Source organism: Ochotona curzoniae, unplaced genomic scaffold (genome assembly GCF_017591425.1).
Source record: "Ochotona curzoniae isolate NIBS_2020 unplaced genomic scaffold, NIBS_Ocur_1.0 scaffold_3208, whole genome shotgun sequence".
Lineage (NCBI taxonomy): Eukaryota > Metazoa > Chordata > Mammalia > Lagomorpha > Ochotonidae > Ochotona > Ochotona curzoniae.
Window position 1 is genome coordinate 7,893,244 of NW_024467106.1, and position 12,292 is coordinate 7,905,535.

Genomic DNA, 12,292 nt, shown 5'->3' on the forward strand with positions numbered 1-12,292 from the left:
TCGGCCATGAGGTGACACGCTGAGGGTTGACCGGGGGGTGCTGCGCTGTCACCCACAGGCAGGGCCGGGAATCCAGCCGCCCACAGCCGCTCTCCCACACGCGTCTCCCTGGGGCTCCCTGCTGGAGCGTGTGAATCGGTTGCGGATACCCCACTGTCTGCACAGGCTACGTTCTGTTTGTGCATTTGGCAGCTGCTGGGCGCTCGCGTGGTTTCCCTGCTGAAGGCAAGGAGACGCTGGGGCTGTGCCCGGGACTCAGGTGTGGCTGATTTCCAACGTGTCAAGCACGTCCCGGGAGAAACAGCCCCGTTCTGACCATAGGAAAATGGGTCGCAGGCACCTCCACCTTGGACCAGTCCTTCCTCCCCAGGCTGGGGTCTTGGACGCAGTTTCTCCTTCTTGCCCTTGGAGGCGCTCGACTCCAAGGAGCTCCTGGTCTCTCTAGGACACGGAAACTCGTAGGCTCCTTCGTTCCCGCGCGCAGTCGGCCCCGCCCCTGCGCTGGCAGGAGGTCGCCGGAAGCGGGCCGCTCCTTTCGTGGGCGGAGCTCGCTGGCCCGGAAGTGCTTTCCTGGGAAAGATGGCGGCTGTGTCGGTGTATGAGGCGCCGGTGGGAGGTTTCTCTTTCGAAAACTGTCGCAGGTGCGGCCACGTCCGGGGCAGCGTTCAGGGCGGGAGTGGCGCTGCGGTGCAAGGGTCGGAGCTGGGCCGCGCGGCCTGGTTCCGGGGAGCCTGGGCGGAGGGGAGCTGGCGCGGCCCGCGTGACTCAGGGGGAATGGGGGGCCCGCGCCTGGCTTTCCCGCAGGTTGCCTGGTCCGTCCTCGTCCGGGGCCAGTGGGGACCCCTCCTGTCTCCGGGTGTCCGCGGGGACGGGCTGCGGTTCGTGCCGCCGCCGGGCCGTGTTGTCCTCGCGCGCCTCCGTCCGGATCCCACCCTCGCCCGCTTTCTCGCAGGAATGCCGTCCTGGAAGCCGACTTCGCCCAGAAGGGCTACAAGCTGCCCAAGGCCCGGAAGACGGGCACGACCATCGCGGGCGTGGTGTACAAGGTGAGTGGGCGCGGAGCAGGTGCGCGGGGGCCCCCCTCAGCTCCAGGGGCGTCCAGTGTTGTCAGGAGACGGCGCGCTGGGCTGTCCTGGTGAGCCTGGTGCAGGAGGACGTGGGGCAGGCAGACGCAGGTGCCAAACCCTGGGGTGGGTCCAGGAGCTGACCGCCCGCCCCTTGCCTCGTCCGAGGGATCAGGGCTTTGGCCGACCGGGAGTAGAGCGCTGTGCTGTGTCGTTGCAGAAACCGTTGATGAAGGTTTTCTTTCCCCTCTGTGCTAGGATGGTATAGTCCTTGGAGCGGATACAAGGGCGACTGAAGGCATGGTGGTCGCTGACAAGAATTGTTCGAAAATCCACTTCATTTCTCCTAATATTTAGTAAGTATGGGTGGTCGGGAATAGTTCTTATCAAACCTGGTGTGGCCTTCCCTGGAACCTGCTGAGCCTGTATCGTCTCTCCCTGGAGTGGTTGTTCCGTCCACCTGTCGTCCCAGCGAGTCGTTCACCGTGCAGCCTCTGATCGCCCTTTGCGTTCTCTGCACCTCTCTCTCTCTCTCTCTCTTTTTTTTTTTTGTAAGACTTAGTTAATATTTATTTGAAAGGCATAGTTAGAGAGGGAGAGACAGAAACAGACCATCTGCTGGCTCACTCCTCAAATGATCGCAGTGGTCAGGGCTGGTCCAGGTTGAAGCCAGGAGCTTGAAGCTCCACCTGGGTCTCCCATCTGGCACATTGGCAGGGAGTTGGAAGGGAAGTGGAGCAGTCAGAACTCGAACCAGCACCCATATAGGATGGCGTTGTTGCAGAACACCGCCTAGCACGCCTGGCCCTCTGCACGTCTCACCAACGCCCCCTGCTGACCTCCCCCTGCAGGGCCTTAGTTCAGCAGCTGCTTTGTCAAGGGGCCATCACAGGAATGGGCCTTTGGTCTATTCTCCATGGTCCTGCTCTTCTCTGCCTTAGTCTTCAGACACTTGAATCTGATTGTATCCGTTTCCTTTTCACAGTCCCACACTGCTTCAGGATGAATCCCAGTCTTGTAGTGTGGTATTAGGCCTCACAGCATCTCTCAGAAAGCCTCTCTTCCCCTGTGCTGCCGGTGCACCTGAACTGTGTTCCTCATCTCGCTGTACAGTGGCCTCTGCTTAGAAACGCCCTGCCTCTGATAGCAAGTACAGGTTAGGCTCATAGGAAACCCCCCTTATTTATTTTTTAAAGACTTATTTATTATTTTATTGGAAAGGCAGATTAGATTGACAGAGAAGAGGAGAGACAGATCTTGCGTCTGCTGGTTCACTCCTCATGTGGCCGCCACAGTCAGCCAGCAGCCAAGAGCCTCCTCTGGAACTTTCACGTGGGGGCAGGGTCCCCAGGCTTTGGGCTGTCCCCTGCTGCTTTCGCAGGCCACAAGCAGGGGACTGGATGGGAAGTGGAGCAGCTGGGATTAGAATCAGTGCCCATAAAGGATCCTGGTGCTTGCAAGGTGAGGGCTTAGCCATTGAGGCATCGCACTGGGCCCAGAAAATCTCTCTCTCTCACTTTTTTTTTAAAGGTTTATTTTTATTTTTATTGGAAAGTCAGATAAACAGAGAAGAGGAGAAGCAGAGAGCAAGATCTTCTGTCTGATGATTTCATTCCCCAAAGCCACAGCGGCCTGAGCTGCCCTGATCTGAAGCCAGGAGCCAGGAACTTCTTCCTGGTCTCCCACACAGGTTCAGGGTCCCAAGGCTTTGAGCCGTCCTTGACTGTTTTCCCAGGCCGCAAGCAGGAAGCTGCATGGGAAGTGGAGCTGCCAGGATTAGAATTGGTGCCTATATGGAATCCTAGGTGGGTGTGCAAGGCGAGGACTTTAGCCGCTAGGCTACTGCGTAGGACTTCAAACCTTTTCTTAATGATCAGAGTTAATGACCAACTTCTCCATGTGCGCTGATGTCCTGTAGTATGTGCTGTGCTACAGTTTTTGTCTGCCTTTGTCTTTGCTGCTCAGCTTCAAGCACCGGACTGTGTTACGTTTTCTGTTCTGAGTACTTAGTGCTGAGTCCACTGGTCGTGGACACTTGGCACTTGGTGGACCTTAAATTGCAAAGTTTCTAGCACACGATGTCCTTTTATGGAATGTGAATGCATTTGTAGGATTAGTGAAATGCCTGCTGTGTTAGAGGCACAGGGAGCGGCGACTGGGGACGCCCCCCGGGCCGCAGGGAGCACTGTGGTGCGTCGTTGGGCGCATATCCCGAGCTCCCTGTTTACTTAGTGTCGGCCAGCGCAGTTGCTGTGCCGCTGGACCTCACACCTGTCCCTGTGCCCTGGGCTCTGGTCGTTACCCAGGAGGGCTCCTCCCACCGAGCCCTCTGGTAGCTGAATGGCAGCAAAGTTCCTGCTTGTGTTTTTCAGTTGCTGTGGCGCTGGGACAGCTGCGGACACAGACATGACCACCCAGCTCATTTCTTCCAACCTGGAGCTGCACTCCCTCTCCACGGGCCGCCTCCCCCGAGTCGTGACGGCCAACCGCATGCTGAAGCAGATGCTGTTCAGGTGAGGCCTTGGCGCTGCTGCTGTCTTACGCATCTTATTCTGGAAAGTCAGCTCTTGTAAAATGCCATGATGGTTTTTGTAAATTTTTGGTGTTTATAGACTTGCATGACAGAGGAGAAGAGGGAAAGAGGATAAAATCTCACGGGTGACTTGCTGGGCGAGGAGGAAGTCAGGAGCCAGGAGTTCCACTCTGGACCCCCCGTGGGTGATGGGTCCAGGCACCTCGGCTGTCGTCACCCTGGACTCCCGGTGTCAGGGACGCAGCGTTGAGGCCATCCGCTGCCTGCTCGGGTGTGTGGCTGGAAGCTGGGTGGGAAGCAGAGCAGCAGGGCCTTAAGCCACTGTGCTGGTGGGCTGCCACAGTCACAGGCCATGGTCTAATGTGCTGAACCACAGTGCTGGCCCCTTAAGTTCATAAGGCATTTGATGGTGCATTTGAATTTTGGGAGCTTTATTTGTTTTTGTTGTAAAGGCTGATCAGAGAAAAGGAAAGACAGAAAGATCTTCCATCTGCTGACTCACTCCCTAACTGGCCTCAATGGCTGGAGCTGAGCTAATGTAAAGCCAGGAGCCGGGAGCTCCCTCTTGGTCTCCCGTGTGGATGCAGGGTTCCCCAAGGCTTTGGACTCTCCTCCACTGTTTTTCCAGACCACAAGTAGGGAGCTGGCTGGGCATATGGGATCCTGGTGGATACAAGGTGAGGATTTAGCCATTAGGCTACTGTGCTGGGCCTGATTTCCAGTTTCTTTTGAAAATGTTGGAAGCTGCTGGGATTACTTGTAGTCCTGGGCATTGATTGCTGGCCATGTTCCCGGGAGTGGGAGCGTGTGCCCTGCAAGTGACGGCCCCTGCCCAGCTCACTTGGTCTCCATTGGTTCCCTGAGAATTGGCAGGCCCACTTCCCTGGCTGGCACGGTTCTGGGCCCTCAGTTGTACAGCCCGGTAGGAAGGGCAGTTCACAGCCTTCGTTACTTCAGTGGTTTCATCAGTCCTGCTGTAAATCATCCCTGCCTGGGAGAACTGTTGTCAACCAAGTAAAATCTTGTGGGAACTTATTAAAAGCACGTTTGGTGAGAATTCTCACAGCATTTTAATTTTAAATGCAGCGCTCCCTCTGGTGGCTTGTTCAGTGCATTGCAGATGAAGCAGTGTTTAAGAGTTGGATAACTGCTTGCCGTGTTATTCAGCACCTCTAGGGAAGTAGTCATATGTTTCTGTTAGTCACTTTGGAATGCTCTAAGGGGTCTTAATTTTCTTATGTGTATGTGTGTGTGTTTTATTTTTGTTTTTGTAAAAGGTCTAAATTTTCCTTTTTCCTGGTTCATCATTTTAACTTTGTTTATAAAAGTTGAGTTTTATTGGTTTTGAAAGTAACGTTTAAACATTAAACTACAGGGCCCTGTGCTGTGGCCTAGCAGCTAAAGTCCTAGCCTTGTAAGTGCTGGGATCCCATATGGGCGCCGGCTCCAGTCCCAGTGGCTCTGCTTCCCATCCAACTCCCTGTTACGGCCTGAGAAAGCAGTTGAGGACGGCCCAAAGCCTTGGGATCCTGCACCTGCGTGGGAGACTGAAAGAGGCTCCGGGCTCCTGACTTCGGATTGGCTCAGCTCCGGCTGTTGTGGCAGCTTGGGGAGTGAATCAATGGACAGAAGATCTTTTTGTCTCTCCTCTCTGTATATCTGACTTTGCAATAAAAATAAATCTTCCCATGTCCTTATGTTTGTGTATTTAGAAGGATGGGCTGCTATCATAAATGCTATTTTGTGGCTTCCCTGGTCACAGTGCTTTGTGCGTTTTGTCTTTGTCACTGCAGGAGCCCTTCCCTCCAGTGCATGGAGTGGTTCCAGAGGCTCAGCCTCCTGACACAGCAACAGACTCTGTTAGGTGCCCCTTGTTGGGGGGGAGGAGAGTCCCCCCTTTGTTTTTCCTTCTAAAGATTTGTTTATTTGAATGGCAGAGAGATCTTCCAACTGTTGATTTACTATCCAAATGATGGTGACAGCCACATTGGGGCCAGGCTGAAGCAACAGGCCCGGCGTGCTGTCCTTGTGCCACCTGGGTAGTGGAGACTTAAGCATGTGGAGCGTCTTTCACTTCTTCCACGTGCACTTGCAAGAAACTGATCAGGAAATGAAGGAGCCAAGGTTTGAGTTGGTGCTCTACCATGGGATGCCAGTGTTGCAGATGGCAGCTTAGTTCACTGTGCCAGGGTGCTGGTCCCTGGGATCCATGTTCCAGTCAGTGCTTTTCAGGGGCTTGTGACCTCGGAAAGTGTAGACCGTTGGTCAGTGGGACAGTTTTTGGGGATACCACAGCATTTCATTCTGTGGATGCTTTACAATTTAAGTCATTTCTGAACATTAGTGGTGATTTCTCCTTTTCATGTATTTGTTTATTTGAAAGGCAGTGAGTGAGAGATGGAAGCACGGTGATCTTCAGCACCGGCTCAGCACCGGCTCACCCCTGGTCCCCGCAGCGGCTGGAGCCGGCCCGTCTGAAGCCAGGAGCCTGGGGTTTCTGGCTCCCTCACATGCGTGCAGGGACCCAAGCACTTGGGCTGTCTTCCTCTGCTTTCCCAGGCAGGCGCGTGGGCAGGGAACTGGTTTGGAAGTCTTGAAAGCTGTCCCAGTGTGGGATGCTGGTGCTGCAGGTGGGAGCCACAGCACTGGCCCTTAGATTCCATTTAAAGGCGTCAACGGTGTTAGGAAGATACTCTATGACCAGTTCGAAATACTGAATCTTCTTGGCCTTTTGTAATTCTGAGGCTGTGCGCTTTGAAACAGGACTGGCAGCAGCCTGTTTTTAGGACTGAGAGACTGAGCTGAAGCGAGGTGCGTGGAGTTCCTCGTACAGCTCGCGGTTCATTTTGGCTGATAATGTTCAGCCAATGAATATCTCCCCCTGCCTTTTTTTTTTTTTTTTAAGATTTATTTATTTTTATTGAAAACTCAGGTATACAGAGAGAAGGAAAGGAGAGACAGGAAGATCTCTGGTCGCTGAGTCACTCCCCAAGCTGCCACAATGGCTGGAGCGAAGCCAGTCCAAAGCCAGGAGCTTCTGGGTGTCTCCCATACATGGGTGCAGGGTCCCAAGGCTTTGGGCAGGCCACAAGGAGGGAGCTGGATGGAACCAGGGCTGCTGGCATTAGAACCAGCACCCATATGGGATCCTGGTATGTGCAAGGCGAGGGCTTTATCCACTAGGTTGCCATGCTGGGATCTATCTATCTGCTTTTGTCCTCTAAACATGACGCCCTTAATGAAACAGTGTGAGAAATGGTACTTGTTGTGGGACCCCGCCGTCTTGGGGTCAGGTGACAGGAGTGTTAGGTCTATTCATGTGTTGTTCTTTGATCACCAGGTACCAAGGTTACATCGGTGCAGCCCTGGTTTTAGGGGGCGTGGACATCACTGGGCCTCACCTGTACAGCATCTATCCTCACGGGTCAACTGACAAGCTGCCTTACGTCACCATGGGTGAGTGTGCGCTGCCCTTGACGTGTCAGGACTCCCGCTTTCCAAGATGGCCTCGCTTTTTAAAGAAATATTTATTTTATTTTAGGGATTTATTTATTTATTTATTTATTTTTATTGCAAAGCCAGATATACAGAGAGGAGGAGAGACAGAGGAAGATCTTCTGTCCAATGATTCACTCCCCAAGTGACTGCAACGGCCGGTGCTGTGCTGATCCAAAGCCAGGGGCCTGGAACTTCCTCCGGGTCTCCCACTCGGGTGCAGAACCCAAGGCTTTGGGCTGTCTTCTATTGCTTCCCAGGCTGCAAGCAGGGAGCTGGATGGGAAGCCCGGCTGCCAGGATTAGAGCCAGTGCCCATATGGGATCCCTGTAGGTGCAAGGCAAGGACTTTAGCCACTAGGCTCCTGCGCTGGGCCCTGCTTTGGTTCTTGAGCACAGAAGTACTGGGTGCATGGGGTACAGCATGAGAAGAATGTAGATGAGATTCCTGCCTGCTGGAAGTTTGTGTTTTAGTGGCGGTGAACAGGCTGAGCAAGGGCTGGAAAAAATGCATTGTGTAGAAAGGAATAGTTGGTGAGCAGAGTGGTGTTGGTGATCTTGTGCTGTGGTTAGCCAGGAGCATGCCTTCAGGGAGGCTGGTCAGGAGCGTGTGAGAGCTCTGTATTACTCATTGTCTAACTTGGAATTTATAGTTAACTGAGAGTAGGAGTTAAAAAGATGTGTGTTGGGGGCCCGGCGCGGTGGCGTAAGTGGTTAAAGGTCCTCGCCTTGCACGCCCGGGATCCCATATGGGCGCCGGTTCTAATCCCGGCAGCCCCGCTTCCCTTCCAGCTCCCTGCCTGTGGCCTGGGAAAGCAGTCGAGGACGGCCCAAAGCTTTGGGAACCTGCACCCGCGTGGGAGACCCAGAAGAGGCTCCTGGCTTCGGATCGGCATAGTATCGGCCCGTTGCGCTCACTTGGGGAGTGAATCATCAGACGGAAGATCTTCCTCTCTGTCTCTCCTCTCTGTATATCCGCCTTTCCAATGAAAAAAATAATAAAAAAATAAATCTTTAAAAAGATGTGTGTTGGATAAGGGGATGTGGGGGAAGGGGCAGCTGGCAGCTTACAGTGTGGATAGAAAGGCCTTAGGTGGGGAGTGGGTAGCCTTCACCCGAAAGGCGAGATCGGAGTGGAGATGCCTTCGAGGCCGCAAGGAGCCCGGGGTGGAGGTCTTACCTCGCAGCAGTCCTGGTGCAGGCTTGGTTTTCTTTTTCCCTCTGGAGTGACCATTAAACCTGAGAGCTCCTAGGTGTTTCCTCTGGAAATCTCCGTCTTCTCGCCTGTGGATTGTCTCCAGTCCCTGCTGCACTGTGTGTGTGTGTGTGTGTGTGTGTGTGTGTGTGTGTGTGTGTGTTTAAAGATTTGTTCATTTTCTTTGGAAAGTCAGATCAACAGAGAGAAGGAGACAGGTTCATACCCCAAGTTGCTGGAGCTGGGCCTGTCCGAAGCCTGGAATCAGGAGCTTCTTCTGGCTCCCCCAGAGGCCATCCCCCCTTGGGCCATCTTCCACTGCTTTCCCAGTCCATAAGCAGGGAGCCAGCCAGAAGAGAAGTAGAGCAGCTGGGACACAAAGCAGTGCCCATGTGGGCTCCTGCCCCGCTTCCCATGATGCGTTAGGCTTACAAGGCATCTGCTCCTGGCTGGCCTGTAACTGCCAGTTCAGCTTTCCAAGCAAGCCGTTCAGCTTGGTGTGTTGGAAATTATTTTCAGTGACAAAATTGCCTTAGTGGCCTAGGGATTTTCAGTGTCTAATGTATGTGTTAAGTTTCCTAGTCAAGTTGTGTAGGTTATAAACTCAAATTGATTGGGTGTGGTGTGGCGTTTTCCAGCTGCTGTGTACTGAGTTTGTCTTCGGTCTTGGTGTCTTGGCTGCACGACTAGGGAAGGACTAGGAAAACGGCTGCCTGGAATCGTGCGGAAATTGCCAGTTTGAGACTTTGCTTCTTCATTGTGTTGCAAGACTCTGATTGGGTTTTTATAGAGCAGATGTCCCCTGTTTGTTGGGGAGATGCCGTATGGATGATCCTTTGTGATTATTTTAAAGTGAAGATACTCAGAGCAATTTTAGAACTGTTTTGAATTGCTTTATTCAAATGTGTTTTTTATGTCCATCCAGGTACTGTTATCTCTTCTCATCGGATAGCTTTAAACAATGTAAAGGTTATCTTGCTTTCATTATGTCTTTTTAAAAAAGATTTATTTATTATTTTTATTGGAAAGGGAGATTGTACTACAGAGAGGAGGAGAGACAAAAAGATCTTTCATCTTCTGGTTCAGTCCCCAAGTGGCTGCAACAGCCAGAGCTGAGCCAGTCTGAAGCCAGGAGCCCGGAGCTTCTTCCAGGTCTGCCATGTGGACACAGGGTCCCAAGGTTTTGGGCTGTCCTCAGCTTTTTCCCAGGTCACAAGCAGGGAGCTGGCAGGGAAGTGGAACAGCCAGCGTATGGGCTGACACCCACATGGGTGCGTGCAAGGCAAAGATTTTGAGGCAGGCTACTGTGTTGGGCCCTAATTTTCAGGCTTGCGGAAATGTTTCAGTAAAGTTAGTTTTGATTTCTCAGCTAAGATTTTACTGCTTTAGCTGTCTTGTACATATTATCATTTTGCGGAGTCATGTTAGAGGGCTAACATAATCCTGCATCTCTAAATCCGCTGAGATTCTGCCTAGTAAAACTCATTAAATTTAGGGAATTAGCATTGATCAAAAAATGACTTCATGATTGCAGTGGGAAAACCAAATTGGTTTCTGTAGGTAGCATTTGATCTGTAGTGTCTTGTTCATGTGACCCTAATAGTGTAGAAAAGTTGTCTCAGTAGTGAGTTGGATATGTGTCTTACCCGGTCCTGTAGCCCCTTTTTATGCTTGGTCCTGCCCAGGCGATCTCAGTGCTCTGCAGGCCTGCTTTGAGTTGAGCTGATGGCTTGCTGGCTTGGAGTGTGCAGGACACCTCAGTTGTACAGGGTTGCAGAGTGTCTGGCCTACAGGATCTGGAAGGCCTATGAAATCGTTTGGTCTGGTCCTGCCAAGGAAACTGTAGGAGACTCAAAATTTAGTACGTTTGTAGCAGGCTAATTTTTACGTTGATCATTTGCAGTGACCTGTGAATGATCCTACAGGTATTCAAATGATCCTTGGCGGGACAGAGGTTCTCCACCCCTGGTTTAGAAAATTTGCTATCCTAAAGGATTACATGAGGAGGAAGGAGATGTCAGTAATATCCTGTGAAGGCATGAGTAGGTGATTGCTTCCTCTGGTTGTTGCCACTGTCTGTGGAGTCACTGTAACAGGTGACTCAGGTGGAGATAAATATGGGGGCTTTGTCTTTAAAACACTCACAGACCAGTAGGGAGCACTAATGGGTACGCTGACAAGGGCAGTGGCATCCAGGGATAGTGCCAGTTTTCAGTGTAGGGAATTCAAGAACTTTGGTTGCTTGAGCTTAAGGCCAGTAAGATCCTTTCCTGTGTCAGATACTTTGCTCCCTTCCCTAGGCTGGTTGTGGAGCTCTGCCTCCCTCGGAGTTCACAGCCTCCTGGGGGAGATGCACACTCCTCGGAAAGAACAAAGAACGTAGTGTGCTGGGCAGTCCTGGGCAGTCCTGGGCAGTCCTGGGCACCCGGGCGTGGAGGTTTGCGAAGTCCTTAATGAGCAAATGATGTTAACACATTTCTAATCAGTAATTCAGGAATCTGTCAGGACATCCAGCTGGACAGAGCACTTTCTGAAAAATAAATCTGTTTCATAGTTCTCCAAAGTTATCACTTTCAAGAGCTGTGCTTGTTTTTTCCCGAGGAAATATTTTATGATAACCCTGCGTGGATATCTGTCACTGTCAGTTGTCTCATCCACTTGTCTGTCCATTTTGTTCATTTTTTTTTTAAGATTTTATTTTTATTACAAAGTCAGATATACAGAGAGGAGGAGAGACAGAGGAAGATCTTCCCTCCACTGATTCAATCCCCAAGTGATTCCAGTGGCTGGAGCTGAGCTGATCTGAAGGCAGGAGCCTCTTCCAGGTCTCCCACGCGGGTGCAGAATCCCAAGGCTTTGGGCCGTCCTTGACTGCTTTCCCAGGCCACAAACAGGGAGCTGGATGGGAAGTGGAGCCACTGGGATTAGAACCAGCGTTCATATGAGTTAAAGAGAAGCACACACATGTGATGCCACCAACCAAAAAAAACCCTAAAATAAGGAGAATGCAACTAAATAAACTCCTTCAAAATATCTTAATATGCCCCAAACAAACCAGCCAACAAAATCACCAGGCACAGAGCTTGGTGTGAAAGGTGTGCTGTGAAGCCACGATGGGGAGAACTGGGGGAAGATAGATGGGTGAGGAATCAGTGGCTCCACCCCCGTGGTCCAGCTGGTCTTGGCAGTGCCCCTCCTGCCCAGCGCCCGCCTCATGCAGGCCTTGGCCCTCCCTGTGGTCCAGTTCAGTTTTTTGCCATTGCAGGTCTTGGGAGGCAGCAGGTGGCGGCTCAAGTTCCTGTGTTATTGCCGCTTCTGTGGGAGAGCCACGGTGACTCCTCAGTTCTTGTGGACCTCGGCCTGGCTGTTGTCATTTGGAGAATGAGCATGCGCGTTGGAGCTGTTGTTTGCTTCTGACTCTCTGCCTCAAATTAGTGAATGAATAATTTTTAAAAAATGGTGCTTTAGAACAGATCATGGCAGGTGAGTGCTGGAATCCCAGTGCACACTGCTGGTGCAGCCAGGGTCCAGGTCGTCCTGCAGTTCTCCCTTCGCTGCCAGGGGACTCCTTCTTGGGAAGTGTGGGTGCTTCTGATTCTTGAAGCCCACTTGTCCAGAGCTGGGGCTCCCCACGCAGGAACAGCAGGTGCAGAGTGCATTCTGCCTTGTGAGTGCTCTTCCCAGAATGCCACTCGGAGGGCCTGAGGGAGCCTTGCTCTTGGCTCCTCACCGACCGCCCATTATTTCTGCCAGTCAGCGGGTGAGAAATGGGAGAAGGAACACTGAATATAGGAATGGCTCTTCAGGCCCGTGGTGCGTGTGGAGAGGAAAGGACAGGCTGGAGTCTCCTGGATGGGTGGGGTGGGAGAGGGCCCAGGCAGGGAGTGCACAGAAGCACAGGCTGGAGTGATGAGGGTAGGGCGTGCTGCAGAGGCGAGGATGGCCAGCAGGGCCGGAGAGCCTCACGCTGCAGGTGGGCTGTTGTAAGAGTGTCTTAGAGGTTCCC

The 12,292-nt window shown here is 52.3% G+C and overlaps 1 protein-coding gene across 1 annotated transcript in view; it reads left to right on the top strand.

Annotated features, from left to right (window-relative positions):
- Window positions 1-539: 539 nt before the first annotated feature.
- The window catches only part of PSMB7 (proteasome 20S subunit beta 7), a 53,450-nt gene continuing 41,697 nt past the window's right edge, over window positions 540-12,292 (top strand). Inside the window, exons 1-5 of the mRNA XM_040963728.1 lie at window positions 540-641; window positions 953-1,046; window positions 1,323-1,420; window positions 3,437-3,577; window positions 6,938-7,053. Of these exons, the coding sequence (XP_040819662.1) occupies window positions 580-641; window positions 953-1,046; window positions 1,323-1,420; window positions 3,437-3,577; window positions 6,938-7,053 (511 nt within the window). The 5' untranslated portion in view covers window positions 540-579. The remainder of the gene's footprint in view (window positions 642-952; window positions 1,047-1,322; window positions 1,421-3,436; window positions 3,578-6,937; window positions 7,054-12,292) is intronic.